This window comes from Eumetopias jubatus, unplaced genomic scaffold (assembly GCF_037043125.1).
Source record: "Eumetopias jubatus isolate StellerSeaLion01/CBP00866 unplaced genomic scaffold, mEumJub1_p1.0 scaffold_15, whole genome shotgun sequence".
NCBI classification, from domain to species: Eukaryota; Metazoa; Chordata; class Mammalia; order Carnivora; family Otariidae; genus Eumetopias; species Eumetopias jubatus.
In genome coordinates, this window is record NW_028274821.1 from 63,809,383 (window position 1) to 63,829,458 (window position 20,076).

The 20,076-nt window shown below is 41.3% G+C and overlaps 2 protein-coding genes across 4 annotated transcripts in view; one reads left to right on the top strand and one right to left on the bottom strand.

Moving 5' to 3' along the window:
• Positions 1-15,296, top strand: part of INVS (inversin) — a 162,841-nt gene extending 147,545 nt beyond the window's left edge. For 2 of the 3 annotated variants that reach the window (XM_028108782.2, XM_028108784.2), the window contains 3 exons: positions 9,383-9,615; positions 10,381-10,455; positions 13,193-15,296. In XM_028108782.2, the coding sequence (XP_027964583.1) occupies positions 9,383-9,615; positions 10,381-10,455; positions 13,193-13,344 (460 nt within the window). In that variant the 3' untranslated portion in view covers positions 13,345-15,296. The remainder of the gene's footprint in view (positions 1-9,382; positions 9,616-10,380; positions 10,456-13,192) is intronic. The other variant, XM_028108783.1, reaches the window with a different exon arrangement.
• Positions 15,297-15,504: 208 nt separating this feature from the next.
• Positions 15,505-20,076, bottom strand: part of TEX10 (testis expressed 10) — a 54,414-nt gene continuing 49,842 nt past the window's right edge. The window contains exons 14-15 of the mRNA XM_028108726.2: positions 16,967-17,177; positions 15,505-15,723 (exon numbers count right to left, since the gene is read on the bottom strand). Coding sequence (XP_027964527.1) covers positions 15,610-15,723; positions 16,967-17,177 — 325 coding nt within the window. The 3' untranslated portion in view covers positions 15,505-15,609. The remainder of the gene's footprint in view (positions 15,724-16,966; positions 17,178-20,076) is intronic.

Consider the following 20,076-nt stretch of genomic DNA (forward strand, 5'->3'; position numbering starts at 1 on the left):
ACAGAGGCAGGCTGTCATTACAGGAGACATGTTGAGGACAGAAGGAGGCCGGCTGGGAAATGTGCAAGGATAGGGTGAGCGGAGGGAACCTTGCGCCCGGAGAACAGTGAGTGGGGCTGAGTCTTAAAGTATGAGTCTTATTACCAATCAAGACTTTATTTTCAAGATTGAAACGAGATAGTGTATGATCTAAGTGAGGCTGGAAATTTGCTGTGGCTAAGAGCAGTTGTTGTATTAAACTTCCTTTTTACCTGAACATTTGTAAGCTGCCTTCCTGTCAGCTCTTCTCCAGCATGTTGTAAGGTGAATTAGCAAGGATGGGCTGGACCATAGCAAGAGCCGTGAGCCCTGGGCTGAACGGGATGACTGGGCATCTTAGGGCTCCCAACAAACCAGGAGTGCTATTTTCCTTGAGGATGGCAGAACAGAGGATATGACTCTGAGCCCTGGAACCATCCTGTCATCTGGACACAGACTCAGAAGTCTGCATACCAGAACTGATTAGGTAGAAGTTGTACCCCCGAAAGCCAACACCTGGGCTTCCCAGTGAGTTTTTTGCCCGCAGAGAAGAGGGTGTGGAAGATGCTTGGCATCACAAACCAAAGCAGCTGAACTATGGAGCCGTACTGCCCCGTATCCCCAGCTTTTCTCCAGAGTTGGCTTTTTGGAAATGTGATATATATTCTAGTAGAAAGATGCCATGGTTTGGCATGCTACAGGAAAAAAGAATCATGCAGTTTGAGTGAAATCGGCCTTGAGGGCAAGAGAGAAGGGCTGCACCTCGCATCACAAGGAGATTTTTTAGTGGACTTCAGGAAGACCTCATTTCTCATTTGGTGTATTGTAAAATCAGGCATGGGGCCTGTCTCTGCAGCATCTTTAGGCTCACTAGTGATTAATCAGCTACCAATCAGATAAAGAACACTGAAGCAGCTTTTCTTGGGAGGCTCCAAAACAGCTGTGTTCATTAAGAAATTTAGGAGTGCGTGTGGGATAGACACCATCAAATAAACACTAGATGTAAAGACAGCCATCATTCCCATGCCCCTCACCTCTCCCAATCCAGGCCCCACCCTCCAACAGAATGAACTTAGTAAAATACAGCTCTTACTTTTGCCACCTTTTTTTTTTCCTTAAGATTTACTTATTTTAGAGAGAGAGCCCGCGCACGGGGGAGAGGGGCAGAGGGAGAGGGAAAGAGAGTTATAAACAGAGTCCTAAGCAGACTCCACACTGAGCACAGAGCCCAGTGTGGGGCTCAGTCTTACCACCCTGAGACCATGACCTGAGCCGAAATCAAGAGCTGGACACTTAACCAACTGAGCCACCCAGGTGCCCCACTTTTGCCACCTGTTTTAAAAAAAAAAAAAACCCTCTGCAGATCCCCCACCAAGTACACAGTACAGAACAAAGTCCTTAGCAGGATTTGGCTGTTGGGTCAGACAGTACTGAGTTTGAATGTTGGTCTCTCCTGGCTCTAGCTGTGAGACCTTCTGCAAGTTACTCAACCTTTTCCCCCACCAGTTTTATTGAGATATAATTGACTTACAGATAAATGACGTACAGCCATGTGTAAGTTTAAGGTGAACAGCATAATGACTTGACTTGCATATAGAATTCATATGAAATGATTACAATGTTTAGTTAGGATCCATCATCTCATGTAGATATTTAAAAAGCAGGGGAAACAAACTGGTTTTTTTCCTTGCGATGAGAACTTAGGTAGGATGCTCTCAACTTTTATATATACCATAAAGCAGTGTTACCTGTAGCCATTGTGTTGTACATTATATCCCCAGTGCTTACTTATCTCGTAACTGGAAGTCTGTATCTTTTGATCACCATCACCCAATTCCTCCTCCCCTCACCCCCTACTTCCGGTAACCACAAATCTGATTTTTTTTTAAGATTCCACATATAAGTGAAATCCTACAGTATTTCTCTTTCTCTGGCTTATTTCACTTAGCATAGTTCCCTCCAGTCCATCCATGTTGTCACAAATGGCAGGATTTCATTTTTTATGGCTATTGTATATATCCCACAATTTCTTTACCCATTCATCCATGGATGGACAACTGAGGGATGTATCCATGTCTTGGCTATTGTAAATAGTGCTAAAGTGAACCTGGGGATGCAGATATCTCGACATAGATCTTCATTTCCTTCTCTATTTATCCCCAGAAGTGGAATTGATGGATCATACATAGTTCTATTTTTAGTTTTTTGAGAAAAATCCACACTGTTTTCCATCATGGCCAAACCAATTTATTCCACCAAAAGAACACAGGTTCCATTTTCTGCACATCTTGCCAACATTTGTTATCTCTCGTCTTCTGATAATAGCCATCCTACCAGGCATTATGTGATCTCTCATTGTGGTTTTGATTTGAATTTCCCCTAGGATTAATGATGTTGAGCACCTTCTCATGTACCTGTTAGCCATTCATGTATCTTCTTTGGAAAAATGTCTCTTCAGGTCCTTTGCCCCTTTTTTTCAATGGATCATTTGGGATTTTTTGCTATTTAGTTGTAGGAGTTCTCTGTTTTTTGGATAGTAACCTCTTTATCAGATATATGATTTGTAAATATTTTTTCCCATTCCACAGATTGTCTTTTCATTTTGTAGATCATTTATTTCACTGTGCCTAAGCTTTTTACTTTGTAGTTCCACTTGTTTATTTTGTGTTTGTGCTTTTTGCATCATATCCAAAAAAATCATTGGCAAGACATCTGTCAGGGAGCTTTTTCCCGTTTTCTTTTAGGAATTTCTGGTCTTACCTTTAGGTCTTTTTAATCCATTTCTAATTAATTTTTGTGAGTGGTGTAAGATAAGGGTCTTGTTTCATTCTTTTACATATGAATATCCAATTTTTCCAGCACCATTTATCAAACAATTGTCTTTTCTCCATTGAGTATGGTTGGCTCCCTGGTCAAATATAGTTGACCTTGTATGCATGGGTTTATTTCTGGGCTGTTAATTCTCTTCCATTGGTCCAGGCATCTGTTTTTAGGTGGGTACCATACTGTTTTGATTACTGTAACTTTATAATATAGCTTGAAATCAGGAAGTATGAAGCTTCTCCCTTTGTTCTTTCTCAAGATTGCTTTGGCTACTTGGGGTCTTTTATAGTTCCATATAAATTTTAGAATTGTATTTTCCTACTTCTGTAAAAAATGCCATTGGAATCTTGATAGGGATTGTACTGAATCTATAGATGGCTTTGGGTACTATGGATGTTTTAATATTCTTCCAATCCAAGAACACAGTTTCCAATTATTTGTTTCTTCATTTCATCAGTGTTCTGTAGTTTTCAGTGTAGAGATCTTTCATCTCTTTAGTTGAATTTATTCCTATTTTGTATTTGATGCTATTATAAATGGGATCATTTTATTACTTTTTCAGATAATGTTGTTAGTGCATAGAAATGCCATTGATTTTTGTAAATTTTGTATCCTGCAACTTCACTGAATTTGTTGATTAGAATTAACAGTTTCTGGTAAAGTCCCTAAGTTTTTTAATATATAAAAATCATCTGTAAATAGAGATATATTAACTTCCTTTCCTTATGTGATGTCTTTTACTTTCTTTCTTGCCTGATTGCTCTAGCTGGAATTTCCAGTACTGTGTTGAATAGGATTTGAGTGACACCCTTGTCTTGTTCCTAATCTCAGAGGAAAAGTTCCCAACTTTTCACCATTGAGTTTGATGTTTTACTGTGGACTTATCATATGTGACCTTTATTATGTTAAGGTATATTACTTCTGTACCTAATTTCTTAAGTCTTTACCATGAACCAGATGTTAAATTTTGTAAAATGCTTTTTCTGCTTCTATTGAGATAATCATGTTTTTCTTTCATTCTATTAATGTGATGTAGCACTTTGATTTTACGTATGTTGAACTATCTTTTCAGGGGTAAATCCCACTCAGTCATGGTGAATGATCCTTTTAATAAATGTGCTGGTGAATTCAGTTCCTGCTATTTTATTGAGAATTTTTGCATCTATATTCATTAAAGAGTATTGGCTTGTAGTGTCCTTTTCTGTCTTTGGTATCAGGGTAATGCTGGCCTTATAAAATGAGTTTGGGAGTGTTCTCTACTCTTTGGGAAGGGTTTTAAGAGGATTGGCATTTTTTTTTTTTTAAGATTTTATTTTTAAGCAATCTTTATATCCAACATGGGGCTTGAACCTACCACCCCAAGATCAAGCATCACATGTTCTACTGACTAGGCCAGCAGGCACCCTGGCATTAATTCTTCTTTAAATGTTTGGTAAAATTCACCAGCCATCTGGTCCTGAGCTTTTCTTCATTGGGAGGTTTTTGATTACTGATTCAATCTTCTTACTAGTAATTGGTCTATTCACCTTGACTCAGTGTTGGTAGGTTGTATGTTTCTAATAACTTCCATTTCTTCTAGGTTGTCCACTTTGTTGTATAGTTGCTCATAGTAGTGTCTTATGGTCCACTGCCTTTCTGTCTTATCAGTTGTAATGTCTCCTTTTTCATAATTTTGACTTGCATCATCTCTTCCTTGGTGAGTCTAGCTAAAGGTTTGTCAACTTTTCTCTATTTTCCTGCTATTTCATTTATTTCTTCTCCAATCTTTATTATTTCCTTCTTTCTGTAACTTTGGGCTTTGTTCTTTTCCTACTTTCTTAAAGTGTAGGAGTAGCTTATCTATTTGAACTCCTTCTTGCTTCTTAACATTGGCAATTATTGCTATGAAGTTCCCTCTTAAAACTTGTTGCTGCATTCCATTAAGTTTTGGTGTGTTGTATTTCCATATTTTGTTTGCCTCAAGATACTTTATTTTCCCTTTGATTTCTTTGGTCCATTGGTTACTCAGGAAAATGTTAATTTCCATGTATTTGTGAATTTTCCAGTTTTCCTCCTACTACTGATTTCTAGTTTCATACCACTGTAGTCAAAGAGGATATTTAGTATGGTTCCAGTCTTCTTGAATTTGCCAACACTTGTTTTGAGACCTAAGATATGGTCTCTCCTAGGAAATGCCCCATGTGTGCTTGAGAAGAATGTCTATTCTGCTGTTGTTGGATGGAATGTTCTATATGTCAGGTCAAATTGATCTATAGTGTTAGTCAAATCCTTTTTTTTTTTTTTTAATATTTATTTATTTGACAGAGACAGCAAGAGAGGAACACAAACAGGGGGAGTGGGAGAGGGAGAAGCAGGCTTCCCGCCAAGCAGGGAGCCTGATGTGGGGTTCGATCCAAGGACCCCGGGATCATGACCTGAGCCGAAAGCAGACACTTAATGGCTGAGCCACCCAGGCACCCTCCTCTTTTCCTTTATTGATGCTCTATCTGGATGATCTATCCATTTTTGAGTGTGGGGTATTAAACTTATCAGCTATCATTGTATTGCTGTTTATTTCTGCTGTTAGCTGTTTTTGCTTTTATATATTTAGGTGCTCCAACGTTGGGTGCATAAATATTTACAAATATATCTTCTTGATGGATCAACCTTACTATCATTATATAATGGCCTTGTCCCTTTTTTACTGTTTTTAAAGTTTGTTCTTTCTGATATAGCTACCCATGCTTTTTTGTTACCATTTGCTTGAAATATCTTTTTCCATCCCTTCACTCTTGAGGCAGCATATCATTGGATCTTTTTTTCCCCCAATCCATTCAGCCATTCTATATCTTTTGTAGGACTTAATTCATTTACATTTAAAGTAATTATTGATAAATAAGGACTTACTATTGTAATTTTGTTGTTTTCTGGCTATTTTGTAGAACTGTTTCACCTTCTTTCTTATCCTGTCTTGTGTGTGTTCTGATGTCTTTTGTTATCTGTATGCTTATCATGTTCTTTTGTGTGTTAGCTCAGGTTTTTCCCTTGTTAAAAAATATCTTCTAGTTATAACACCCAAACTGATTAACAACTTCAATAGCACTCCTAAACTTTATACTTTTTCACCCACACACGTTAGCTTATTGATGTTGAAGTTTACATTTTTATATTGTATATTCAATAACACACTACTGTAGTTGTATTTTTAAGTTTTTAAACTTTTTTAAAAATGTATTTATTTTAGAGGGTGCAGGGTGGGGGGCGGAAGAGGGAAAGGGAGAGTCTTAAGCAGACTTCACACTGAACACAGAGCCCGACTCAGGGCTCAGTCTCATGACCCTGAGATTATGATCTGAGTCGAAACCAAGAGTCAGACATTTAACCAACTGCGCCACCCAGGTGCCCCTAAGTTTTTAAACTTTTACACTAGAGTTGAAGCACATTATGCACAACTATTATTATAAATTCTAATTCTGACTATATGTTTACTATTACCAGTGAATTTTATGCTTTTTAAAAGATTTTATTTGACAGAAACAGTGAGAGAGGGAACACAAGCATGGGGAATGGGAGAGAAGCAGGCTTCCCACCGAGCAGGGAGCCCGATGAGGGGCTCAATCCCAGGACCCTGGGGTCATAACCTGAGCTGAAGGCAGACACTTAACAACTTAGCCACCCAGGCACTCCACTACCTTCTTATTTATGATGCTAACTAGCATCCTTTTACTTCCACTCAATTCCCTTTAGCATTTCTTATAATGAAGGTCTAGTGATTCCTTGTTTTAGTTTGTTTATCTCTCCATTTCTGAAGGACAGCTTTGCCAGCTATAGAATTCTTGACAGTTTTTTCCTTTCATATTATGAATATATCATCCTGTTCTTTCCAGGCCTGAAAAGTTTTTGTTGAGAAATGCATTCAGTCTTATGGAAGTTGTTACATATGTAACTTCTTTATTTCAGAATTTGACTTTTGACAATGTGTGTCTCAGTGTAGCATTATAGGTTCTAGAGTTCTCTGGGTTTCAGGGATCTAGATATTCATTTCTCTCTCCAGGTTTGGGAAACTTTCAGCCCTTTATATTTTCTGTCTCATTCTTTCTCTTCTGGAATTCCCATAATGCAGTTATGTGCTTCATTTTGCTCTTCTGACTAGATAATTTCAAATGTCCTGTCTTCTAGGTCACTGATTCTTTCTTCTACCTGGTCAAGTCCGCCTCTGAAGCTCTCTACTGAATTCTTCAGTTCAGACTTGTATTTTTCAGCTCTAGGATTTTTTAATGTTTTTTGTTGAACTTATTTTGTTCATGCATTATCTTGCCAATTTCATTTGGTTGTGCATTCTTGTAGTTCCTAAACTTCTTTAAGGGGGTTCTGAATTTTTTGTATAACAATTCCTAGATCTCTATTTATTTAGGGTTAGTTATCAGAGCTTTATTAGTTTCTTTTGGCAGTGTCATGTTTACCTGATTTTTTGATTCTTGATTCCTCATGTTGCTGAGTAAGTGGTCTTCTCTTCCAGACTTTACAGGTTTGCTTTAGCCAAGACAGTTCTTCCCAGGTGGCTGTTTGGGTTTCTGGACATGTCTGCTAGTAACATCCTTGGGCAGTGGAACTTGCTATTACAGCAGTCTATTTTGGGGCAAGGAAAGCTCTGAGTGTGTGCTGCTGCCTGAGAACAGTGGGATAGGACTGCTGGGTTGGTTCTCTGCCCAAGTGAGGCTTTAGGAGGGGCTGTGCAGTTGCCTGAGGTTTCTGGTCAAGCTTACTAGATGGTTGGCTGGCTGGGTACTAGACTTAGCAGTTGGTGGGGCAATGAAATCACTTCCCTGAACTGGCAGGGCAGCAGGACAGGCCCCAAGGCCTGCACAGCTTGTTTGGGGACTCAATAAGATTGTACATTGATTTGCTGGCCAGATGGGGCCACCAATTTTGCTCTGCAGACAGGGATAGAGCTAGGTTGTGCTTTCTGTTTAAATGCCACTGTAAGAAGGGCTGTTGGATGGGCTACAAAGCTTCCTGTGTGCTTTGGCTAGGTTTCCTGGTCAGATGGGCTGAAGGCTGTATTCAGCAATGGCTAGGGCTATGAGTTACCTTCCCTGCCCATGCAGAGCTGGAGAACTGGCTCAAAGGCCTAAAAAGCTCTATGTGGTTGACTCAAGCTCCCTGGCTATACAGGGCCACTATCTTTGCTCTGCAAGCTGCACCTCCCTGCTTGAGTGTTGCAGGGCTATGCAGCTTTCTAGGTGTTCTGGACAGGCTTTGATCAGGCAGGGCCAGGAGCTACACTCATGTGTGGTCCAGGCCATGCCTCAGCTCCCCTGCCTGAGCTGAAGCAGACCAGACTGCAAGGTTGGCAGGGCTCTTTGAGGACCCCAGTCAGGCACCCTGCTGTGTTCCCTATTCAGATTGCATCTGTTTTGGCTCTGCAGATAAGCAAAATTAAAGGTTGGGACTACTACTTGGACACCGCAGGTAGGAACCTGGTCTGCCAAGATCCACGTGCTGGTTGCTTTAAGCTCTTCCCTTCTCAATCAGATTCCAAGTGGTCAAGCCCTATCGATTCCTCCTTGGCAATCCCCATGGGTGAGACCAGCATGAGGGCTCCCAAGAAGTGACCCACAATGCTGGGGCGGGGGGGGGGGGGCTGGATTCCACCCTGGGTTCTCTTTTCCCATTTGAGGAACCGTACAGAGGCTCAGGGCAGACATTTTGGTGTGGTGCTACACCAGCCTGGTGGAGGGGTAGTACAGTCAGCATGTAGCTGTTCCTCATGTCCTAATGCAGTGTGTCTGGTCTCTGGGGTACAAGGGGCTGCAGCCTCACTTCCATGTTCTAGGACTTTCTCCATAGTGTCTTATCTGTGAATAGTTAATTGCTGTTCTTGTAAGAGGAAGCCAAGTCAGGAACAACCTATGTTGCCATCTTGGTAACATCCCATCTACTCAGCCTTTATCAGACTCATCATGTCTGCCTCATGGATTTATTTTCGGTTAAATAAGGAAAATGCCTGATATGTAACAGGCTCTGAACAAATGTTGGCTCCTTCCACAGTTTAGCATAGCATTCCATTCTTCCTTCACCAAATACAGTGCTTTATATACATCTCATTACTGATTTTCCCGGCACCTATGCCCACACCTCTGCTTAATGCCAGTTCTGCTGCCCAGAGTACACTTCTCTGCCTAGTAAGCTCCTATGCATCCTTTAAAACCCAGCACGAACACCAGCCTTGTAAAGCCTTACTAGACCACCAATTTTTCAGTCCCACATTGTCCCATGTCATCTAGCTCCTCATTCTTGCATAGTACTCCTCATACTGCACTTACTTGTTTACACATTGGCATGACCGACCCTGAAGGCAGACTCAACTAATTCCTAGTTCAGAAGTGTTTGATGATTTAAAAATCAACATTAAACATACTGCCACTGTAAAGTAGGAATGGGAGCTTAAATGATTCTCCCAGTTCAGCAGTACTATTCCTATAGCTTCCAGGAACGTTAAGGAAACTTAAGTTTCACAGTACTGTCATCTTAAAGCCTCTCCCCTCTTCTGACCCACCAGCTACCAGCTTAAGAAGCACCTGTCCCACCTTCTGCAGATGAAGGAGCTTGGAGCCAGAGATGTGGACAAATGGAACCAAGAGTGCCTGGCATTGCTGCTCCAAATTTGGAGGAAGGAACTGGAACTAACCCCCCCAAAAACCACTGCAGTAACCAGGACCACCAAGAGTTCATCCAAGGGCAGCTCAGGCACAACAAAGTCCACCAGGCACTCGGTACTCAAGCAAATCTATGGTAATTGTCCTTTGGGCACTCTGTAGTTGACAAGCACCCCAGAGTGTTGCCTCAGTATCTGAAATGGCATTTAATTACAATGGGCAAACCTCCATTCAGGTAGGAGCTTTCTTATTCTACTTCCAGGCACTAAGAGAATCCTCAGCACCCACACTCAGTGCCTCCCCTCCAGGAATTCTGGGTCAGAATTGGTTTCATGATGCATTCTGGCATCTTGGCCCCAAGAGCCTTCCAGCCAAGAGGTCTGCTGGCCTTCATTACTGAAAGCCTCATCCTTTAAACTCCTCCAGACCACTGCTTGGGTCTTCCCCTTCCATTACCCATTTGGAGGGCTCCAGGAGCAGGAAGACCCTGTCTGCCTCACTTTAACTTTTCTTATGCTAAGATAGTACAGGGTTGCCCTTCTGTGGGAATGCCCCAGACCCATGCACTACAGTAAATACTTATTCAGCAGATGAGCTGCTTTAAATTGAGACATTTTCAGCTCTGGAAAAAGCCCATCCAAATAAACTCAGCAGAGAACAAGGCTGGCTAGCTCCCCAAAAGAAAAACATTGAGCCAAGGCACCTTTAGGAACAGACCTGCAGCCCAGGCAGCAAAATTTCAGGACCTTACCCTTGGCCTACGTGGTATTTCCACACCATACCTAATTTATCTTGGCAGATACCAACAAGCTCAAGCCTTTACCTCAATAAGGAATTTAGAACTTGGTTAGGCTGTAGCTGTCATGGTCAGAGAGAAATGATCACTGGTGGTTGATTTCAGGTTGTTCTCAAGAAGGGAAAGTACCTCATCCCACAAGATCTTCCAGAGCTCATTCTGTGCTACGTCTCAATTCAGGTAAGGTAGCCACTGCACTGGCAAAACAGATTGGGGAGATGATGTGGGGAAGCATTTGCCTTATTTCATCCCCAAAGGTAGAAGATAAAACAACAGAGATTGCCAGGGGTTTCCAATGGTCATTTGATTTGAGGTGTGCATATTTTTCATTCCCCTTTCATGGAATTATTACTGCAGTCAACATGTCTCCATAAGAGGCAAGTTATTTTCACAACCACAAGTTATTGTTAACATTACCTCCAGTAGAGACAATAAATGGGACCTATTATTGATCACTTTTACATACTTGTTCACATAAAGGAAAAGGGAAATGAAAATACTTTCATTCTTCAAAGACCTTGGGGAATTGTTGCTCCATATTGGTTTCACATTAAGATTCTTGAGAAGTTCCTTAACCACAAACTCTGGCTTTTGCCTTTCATGGCCCTGTGAGGAGGACATTTAATATTTAATAACATGTCCTGCTCAGGCTTCACTGTGCACAATTTCACTAATACAGAAGCTCAGGGAACTTTCTTTTCAGCCATAAGACAAGAGTGTTTTACTCAGAGCCCCCTTCATTCACACAAGCATTAAATTTGGGTGATAAGTTCAGTGCTGTCAGCAGTTAATGTCAGATCCAGTGTTGCTCATGGGTGGCTATGGCAACACAGTCCCCCCCCACCTTTGCCAATCTAGTCATCCTGCAGGAACAGAGTGCAGCTGGGAAGGTGAACAATGACTGTCAGCATGAACTTTAACATTCATTTAGTTTTTGATGGGGAGAAAACCTGGAGGTGGGGGACAGAGTAATTACTGCCCAATCTTTAATAAGAGTTGGGCAACTCATGTAATATAGGCAGGCTGATCAGGGAGTAGTGGGCAGGGTAGTTACAACTGTAGACCTTGATTCCTTTGAAAGTATCCACGTAAAAAAGAAAACTTTTATTATACTCGAAAGAACTGAAAATTAGTTTCAAAAACCATGGTCAAATGGAACTACCAGAGAAGTAGCATTTAGATAATCCGAACAATTTTGTACTTTGTCTCAAGAGAAAAATCCAGGACTATCAGAAATCTTAAAAAATGAAGGGCTTTAGAAGCACAAAAGGTTTAATTAAAGGGCAGAATAAACAAATTCAAATACTTAGTGGTTTCTTGGGATTTCACATAAGTAGCTTGTTTGTCTTACATATCTAATTCTGACTGGCTTCAAAACAGACAAGGACTGAAGAAAATCTTTTCCTAACGCTAAACTTGGGGGAACACAAGGTTTTGTTAGGTCCACCCATCCACATTAAGCATTAACCAGTGAATCAAGCTGATTGTCAGGGCTAACTAGTTTGTGTTTTATACACAAAACACGTCTATGAATAATTTCCATGGGAATGGGCACAGAGATTTCTGCAATGTAGTATCACAGATGCCAAACTGAACCAAGAAGGTAACATTAATCTTGGTTTTCTCCATGAATAAAAATGTTAGTTCATTTTTTCGCTTTGAGAATTCCATGGGGTTAAGGATCTTCTGATTTGTTCACTGTCCTGTTCAATTGTAGAAAATTATTTGGCACATAGGTGTTCATATATTAGAGTGAAAATTGTTGTTCCTGTCCTCCAATGTAGGAAGGATTTAGGAGTGCCTTTACCTCTTTAAAGAGGAAGCAGAAGTGTGTGTGTGTGTGTATATACATATATAGCATCCCTGGACTGTTTCTCCACGTGCATTTGGGAGACCCCACAATCCCTGTTCTCTCCAGTCCTTCAACAGCGACCCCTGCATACCACCTACAACACAGCAGCGTACACTGATCAGAGCACTTATATATATGTATATATAAATATATATAATCTCCTAAATTTGGGGGGCCCATCTTTTTAAATATAAAAGAACTACCTTTAGAAAATCCATTCTAATGAATGGAATAACCATGGCTCAAGGGATTACTGGTACTGATAACCCCCTTGTATGAATGCAGCATTCCTGCCCACCCACAGAAGGGTATGCAAGTAACTCAAGATTGGATACAGTAAAGGCAGCCAAAAAGAGAGTTCCAGAGCAATAGTTCACTGTGAAAGAACTTTAACAGTAATAAAACCAGGAGAGACATAGCAAGACATGTTTGTAACTTTTTTAACTACTCCTCTTTCATGTTTGCTTCTTTGCTCCACAGAAAGTTAGGAGCAACAGACAGCAATATGGCCTCAACAAGTTATCTTGACCATTTGGGGCCTCAGCCTCCTCATCTGTCAAATGATAGGGTTGAATACATCACTGTTTTCCAACCGCGGCATCTTAAAAAGGCCTAAAAAAATACATTTCAAGACTGATATGCCTATCAGACCATCATCCTTAAAGACAGAGTTTTCAAACAAACCTATTTTCTACGATGGACTGTATAGCCAACTGTGTGGCCCATGGGAAGTTAAGCTATGTGTATGTAAGTTTGCGTTGTTGTCTGTTAAAAGCACAGAGGGAGCTATCCCAGTTACTCCAGACAGACTGAAGACCGAGGCCCCAGTCACAGCTCAAGCCCCTGGCCCCTTCCAGTCACGGTTTTTCCTTTAAGAGAGGTCATGTGTCGTGGAGGATGTTGGAAAATGCAAGGCAAATAAGTCATCCTGTCTCTACGACAAACTGGCCATCACCCTACCAGCCCCATGGATAGCCCGTATCTAAATCCTTCTTCCTCACCAGTAATGAACTCTGAGGTATTAAAATTAATAACCTGATTAACTCTGATATTTGCTTTTAACAGTGAGCAACTTGCAGTGTATACACCTCCTTGAGAACAGTGGAAGATCAAAGAATTTTTCTTATAACCTGCAATCAGCTACTCAATCAAAACCCAAAATAAAGCCTCGACCACCTCTGGAGGAAGACTGTTTCCGGGGTAGCTGGAATAGCTAGTGCAGAGTTCTGATTCTCTGCTGATTATGTTTTACATCTTGAGACAGTATTAATCCTCATGCCTGAAGCCTTAGTGGCCTGAAAACGTGGTAACAACTGAATGACCATATCCAGATGTTCTCGCTCTCTGTTCTTCTTAGCCTGTGCTACAAGGACCACGGTACACTGTGCCTGTGGAAAGCTTCCTGGCTGTCTACCTTCCATTCAGGCAGTACGGCTATAAAGTAGAACTTATAATTAACAGTAAAGTCTAAGTAAAACTCATAACATGAGCACTAACATGAGATTTCTGCCAGCCAGCTAGGGCAGCCCTGGGTTTTTGGCCCTGGCAAAGAACCAAGATGAGATGGGTGGGGAGGAGCCTGTTATATAGCAACCATCTTCTTCATTTCACTACTTTTCTCCAGTCTAATCTTATTCCAACATTATCAGTTTTAAATTTTAGACCAGAATCATGACCCAGAATTTACATTTAAGAATTGTTAAGACAAGTGGCACCTGGGTGGCTCTGTCGGTTAAGCGTCTGCCTTCAGCTGAGGTCACGATCTCCAGGACCTGCATTGGGCTCCATACTCAGGGGAGAGTCTGCTGGAGAGTCTCTCCCCTTCCCTCTACCCCCTCCCCTCCCGCCACCCACTCTCTTTCTCTAAAATATATAAATCTTGGGGCACCTGGGTGACTCAGTCAGTTAAGCGTTTGCCTTTTGCTCGAGTCATGATCTCCAAGTCCAGGGATGGAGCCCTTTGTCAGGCTCCTGCTCAGCGGGGAGTCTGCTTATCCCTCTCCCACTCCCCCTGCTTGTGCTGTCAAAAAACAAAAAAAAAACCTGTAAGACAGTAATAGGCACCTTGTTGATTCCTTCCATTTTACAGTTCCCGTGTTAGCCTATGAAGGCCTCAGGTTGCTGCTGAGCACCAGCAGTATCACAGCAGCGAGAAATCAACTGGGGAGGTTTACAGACCAGACCATTCATGCATAAGGTACCACTTCAGGCCTTACCATTTTCTTTTATTTTCTGACTGACCTGTACAGGTGAGCAATCTTGTCAGAATGCCCTTCCTACTGGCTGGGAAACTGTCCTAAAACTACACACATTTTAACTCTAAGAACACCTGGCATAAATACAATCCAGTGATCATAGGCTTTTTCACATTTTTAAGAGCAAAGTTACTGTAGGAATGTAAACAGCAGGATGAAACAGTGACATACTAGGCTCAAATATTTCTAGGACCACTTCCATTTTAAAATTACTGCCAACCCTGTCTTGACAGTAAGAGATTAAGAAGCAATAAAGTGTTAACAATTAGCAAACTGTAAAAAATTAAGGTAATTATTTCATAGTTATGAAAATAATGAATACAGGTGACCCTTGAACAACCAGGTTTGTGTTGATCCACTGAACGTGGTTTTTTTTTCCCAATACATATGGTATCGATAAATACAGCCGTAGTACTGCAAATGTGTTCTTTTCTCTAGCTTGCTTTATTTTAAGAATTAGAATCTAATACATATAACAAAATATGTGTAAACTGATTATCAGTAAGGCTTCTGGTCAACAGTAGGATATTGGTAGTAAAGATTTGGGGGAATCAAATTTTATACATGGATTTTCTGACCGGGGTGGGGGGTGGGTGTCAGGTGTCGGTACCCCCTAACCCTCCCCCAGCATTGTACAAGGGTCAATAAAATTGCTATCTAGCTTGTAATTTTAAAAGAACTATAACGGATCATTAGTAGACAGTACTTTTAAAAGAATTAACTAGATCAAACCAAGTACCATTTAGGTATAGGAAAACCCCAAACAACTGTAGCACTATCTTGAAATCTTGCTCCTGCATAGAGGGATAGAAAACTGCTGTACATAATAGGACTCCATAGTGAGAAGCTGAATGTCATGATGGGTAAGGGCAACTGTTCCCAAATAAAAAAACTGGTTTCTGTTGCTGTCTGAATGAACTGGAGCTGAGACCACACAAAGATTTTGCTACTTTCTTGGCACATAAAATAGAAGGTACTATATTATCACTTTGTATTTTGTAAATATTTAGTTCCTATGAAATGCAAAATACACTAACCACCTGTAACCAAGTATCATGTACTAGTCCAAGAAGCCAGCCTGTGTTTTCCTACTAGTGCAAAGGAAGGTTCATAAACAACTACTTTAAAAGTTCAGCTTTAATGACAAACATTACATCAGTCTCTCTTCAAAATTAGATGTGAATAAACAATTGCAAACAGGAGGTACCACGAAGCCTCTTACTGTACTCAATAGACTGTACTCAGTGCACTGGGCCCCTGGGGATGCCCAGTGATATACACATTGAAGCAATAATGTAAGTCTGTGAGCCATTGTTCCTGAATACCTCCACTCTTCAATGTCTGCAGAGAAAAACAAGAGTAATTTGAGAATTGTATCAAAATTGTTATGCTATCTGACAGTATTTTTCAAACCCAAATGAGATCTCAGAACCACTGCACCTCATCTTCCATCTATCCATCACCATAGGAAATCTTATTGGAAATGGAGATTTCTTAATTGGGCAATGGCAGTGAAAATTCCTAGTCACACCCCCAAGTACAAGCAGTACACCAGTTTCTGGTTTCATCTGTTCCCTCTCAAATACTGACAGGAACTAAAGAAATTTCACCATCAACCATCTCTACACTCTGGACTTCCTCCCCTTGGCATGGCAAGGTCTTACAATCTTTGCACTAACATCAAGTGAGAAAAATTCTACAAGGCCAACTGACAATTTCTGTCATTCTCTTCCCTACAGAGGTGGGCTAATTCTCCAACCTCAGAATAATCCAAATTCTTGACTGTTCTTCCCTTCTATTTCTGAATTACTCTGATGCCTCTTCCATTACTTCTAGAAGGCTACTGAGAAAATTCAGAACAAGAACCTGTGTTATATATATCTAGTTAAGTTCTATTACTCTGAAGTATTACTACATATATTAACTAATAAAGCCCCGAATACCTACATGAAAAAAACCTCTAACTCTTCCAAACCAAAAACACTAAAGGAATCCTAGAGATGCCCCTGCAAACACAGAACCAACCATTAGACAAAGCTGAAACCTACAATTTCACAACTTCCTCTTACAGTGAACTAAGTGACTTGAAATTAGTTGTAGTTTATTCCTGCTAAATAATTTTTTTAATGACAGCTAACATTTGTTGAGAACTTAATGTCAGTTACACTAAAAACTATACTTGAATGGTCTCATTTTATGGTTACCAAAACTCAATGAGTTGGTATTTACAGCTAGGTAAAATAACTGACAGGTTTAAAAACCATGCCAAACTATCACAGTTAATCAGAATCCTGGTAAGAGTGACTCTGATGCCTGTACCTCTTCTAACTAAGCTGCCTGCCACCTTAATTCAATTTGACTACTTTATGGCTTTTATTATGGACCCTAGATCAAAGACCTCCCCCTGGTTAAGTGGCAGGTGCTAGTCATCAGGGGAAGCCCTGGGAAATCACCAAAGTGGGCTCAATTCCAGGAGTCAGTCAATGCACAGGAGACCTAGCCTCCCAAGAGCAACACCCCATGCCCTGCCCAGGAATCCTTTTTCTAGTACTAATAGTACAAAGCCCTGTTCCACACTTCTTACCGTGATATTCTTGATGATCTGCTGCACCAAGATGGCATTGGTTAACATATGAGTCCTGAGGGGTGCATGCTGAAGCAGCAGGCGAAGCAGCTGGCCCACAACAGGCAGCTCCTCAGGCCCAGCTCTGTTCACCCGCAGGCTCTGCAGCATCAACCTGAGGACTCGAGGCAGGAGAGCCAGGATGGAGACACAGACCCCCCACAGCTTGTCCCTACAACAACAGACAAAAATGAGTCAGAGAACCAACACACACAGAAAAAGTACTCTTTCCATATTTCCTAAAACTGAGAAATGTCCTTTTAAGAAATGTGGCTCAGTCATTAAGCATCTGCCTTCAGCTCAGGTCATGATCCCGGGGTCCTGGGATCAAGCCCTGCATCGGGCTCCCTGCTCTGCGGGAAACCTGCTTCTCCCTCTCCCATTCCCCCTGCTTATGTTCCCTCTCTCGCTGTCTCTGTCAAATAAAATCTTTTAAAAAAATAAATAAAAATTTAAAAAAAAAAAACCTGGTGTTTTCTGATAAAACTCCACAAATCAAAACTAGTAACTGGGTTTCATCAGAGCTAATTTTAAGCAAATCCAATGAAGAACCAGGTACTCTCCCCCAGTTGAATGAGTTCTAGGAAGCCTAGCAATCAGCACTTTCCTGGGCTTAAGAGGACATTCGTAAAGCCCTGGTGATCATATAGAACAGAGAATTAGCCAAAGAACAGAATAATCTATATATGCACACTGTTCTCTACCACTGAACATTATTCAACTATTATACAACATCAATAATCAAGAGTAAGACTATCCCACTGATAAAAAGAAAAAAAAAAATGGGTGCCTGGCTCAGTCAGTAGAGCATGCAACTCTTAATCTCAGGGTCTTGAGTTCGAGCCCCATGATGGGGTTAGAGTTTACGTTAAACAACAACAGGGGCACCTAGGTGGCTCAGTTGGTTAAGTGTCCAACTCTTGGTTTCGGCTCAGGCCATGATCTCAGGGTTGTGCGACTGAGACCCACATTGGGCTCCACACTTAGGGTCACAGAGTCTGAGATTCTTTCCCCCTCCCACTGCTCTCAAGTGTGCTCTCTCGCATGCTCTAAAATAAAATCTTAAAAACAAACATACAAAACAAAACTTCACGAAACTTTAAGACTGTGAATTGAATTCTGAGCCTCTTCAGTGTTTTAAAGTGGGCAGATTTGTGAAGAAAGGTGCTCACAAGGAAACAAAATAGATTTCAGAAAGGAGCCAGTTAGGGGACTGTTACTGCATTACTAGGTCATGAAAGGCCAGAAATAATAAATCCAAATTTTAGTAAGCATCATTCTCTTGGTATTGTTATAGAGCAGGAACAAAAATGTTTTATGATAAAGGTAGGTGGACTTGCAGCTAGCCTAACCACAATCTAGAAGAGTATCAATTAAATGGAGCAATAAAGAGTCCACTGGCTGTTAAAGGCCCCGACCTTAGTCTATCACAGATTCTCTATCACGAGTGCATAATCCTCCTAGTCCCCAAATCCTTCAGAGAACCTGACGACCTTCAGATGTAGAAGCAGCAGTCCTTTCACAATGTGATCAACCTCCCCAACTTCATACACAGCAACTGCATCAAAGATGGATACTGAATCCATTCTAAGCCAACCAGATCCTCTTATTGGAGACTCTATTCAGCCTGTTGACTCATGCATAGCCAGGTTAGGAGAACCACGTGCAAGGAGAAAAAAGCCAGACTGCACACACAGCTAATAAGGAGGCAAGGCACAGAGATAAAGACTACACAATCTAGAAGAAAATGTAGAGATAACTACTTTGGTTCCTAACGAGTTTCAATTCCTGCTTCCACATTCCTAGCCCTTGAGTTTTCTAAGTTACCCCTATAATGGTCCAATATCCATTTTCTATTTTACCTCAAGTGGATTTCAAATAATTGCTAATCAAAACTGTGCTAAAGGGCTCAGATTCTATACAATCCTAAATATAAGTTTAGTGAATGGATCAATAAAGTTTAGAACTCCACCTTAAGACACACAATTAAAACTGTCAAGCCAAAAAGAAATACAAGAGACCTGGGTACCACAAGCAATGGGAGAAATACCGTATGAATAGCCATTCCTAGGGTTTTCTAAGAGTTGTCATGAGTGTACTCATTCTAAGTGTACGCATTCTACAAGTGTTTAAAGGACAGAACTGGGGGTCGCCTGGGTGGCTCAGTCGTTTAGGCGTCTGCCTTCGGCTCAGGTCATGATCTCAGAGTACAGGGATGGAGCCCTGCAGCTGGCTTCCTGCTCAAGGAGGAGTCTGCTTCTCCTTCTGCCTCTGCCCCCCGCCCCGCCCCCGGAACTCCTGCTCTCTCTTATGCACATGCGCACTCTCAAATTAAAAAAAAAAAAGAACTGGGACCAATGAAATTGAGGTTTCAGAACTCAAAGCTGTAGTTCTAAAAATCACTCTAAAGAAACTGATGAAAGTTCAGTATTTTGCATACAATTTTCAGGAGTTCACGGGGCGCCTGGGTGGTTCAATCGGTTAAGCGGCTGCCTTCGGCTCAGGTCATGATCCCAGGGATCTGGGATTGAGGCTCATGTCGGGCTCCCTGCTCAGCGGAGAGCCTGCTTCTCCCTCTCCCTCGTCCTGCTGCTCTGCCTACTTGTTCTCTCTCTCTCTAGCTCTCTAATAAATAAATAAAATCTTAAAAAAGGGGGGGGCAGTTCAGATAACTCCACAAACTCCTGACATATTCCAATCAAGTAACAGCAACCTCCCCTTCTACCCCCAACACAGAGAAATACAGATAAAATACTTTTAAAAAAAAGTACACAGCCAAGCTCAAAAGCCAGAATGTGTGAAATCTCTAGGTGCCAGAAACCATTACAGAAGTCATATAAAGATACCCCAACAGAGGTACAGAACTGGATGTGGGGATTTTAGGGCTGGGTTTTCAACAGCTTAGTATTGGAAGCTGAGACTTTAGGCCCTAGGTGTGGGAGGCAGGGAGCTAGAACTGGGCTCCCTGTGTATAGCTGGAAGGCAGAACAATGCACATGTAAAACTGACCCGTAGGGAGGTCTCCATAATCTGCACAGAACTCTCACAAAAGATGCACTCAGAGAAAAGGT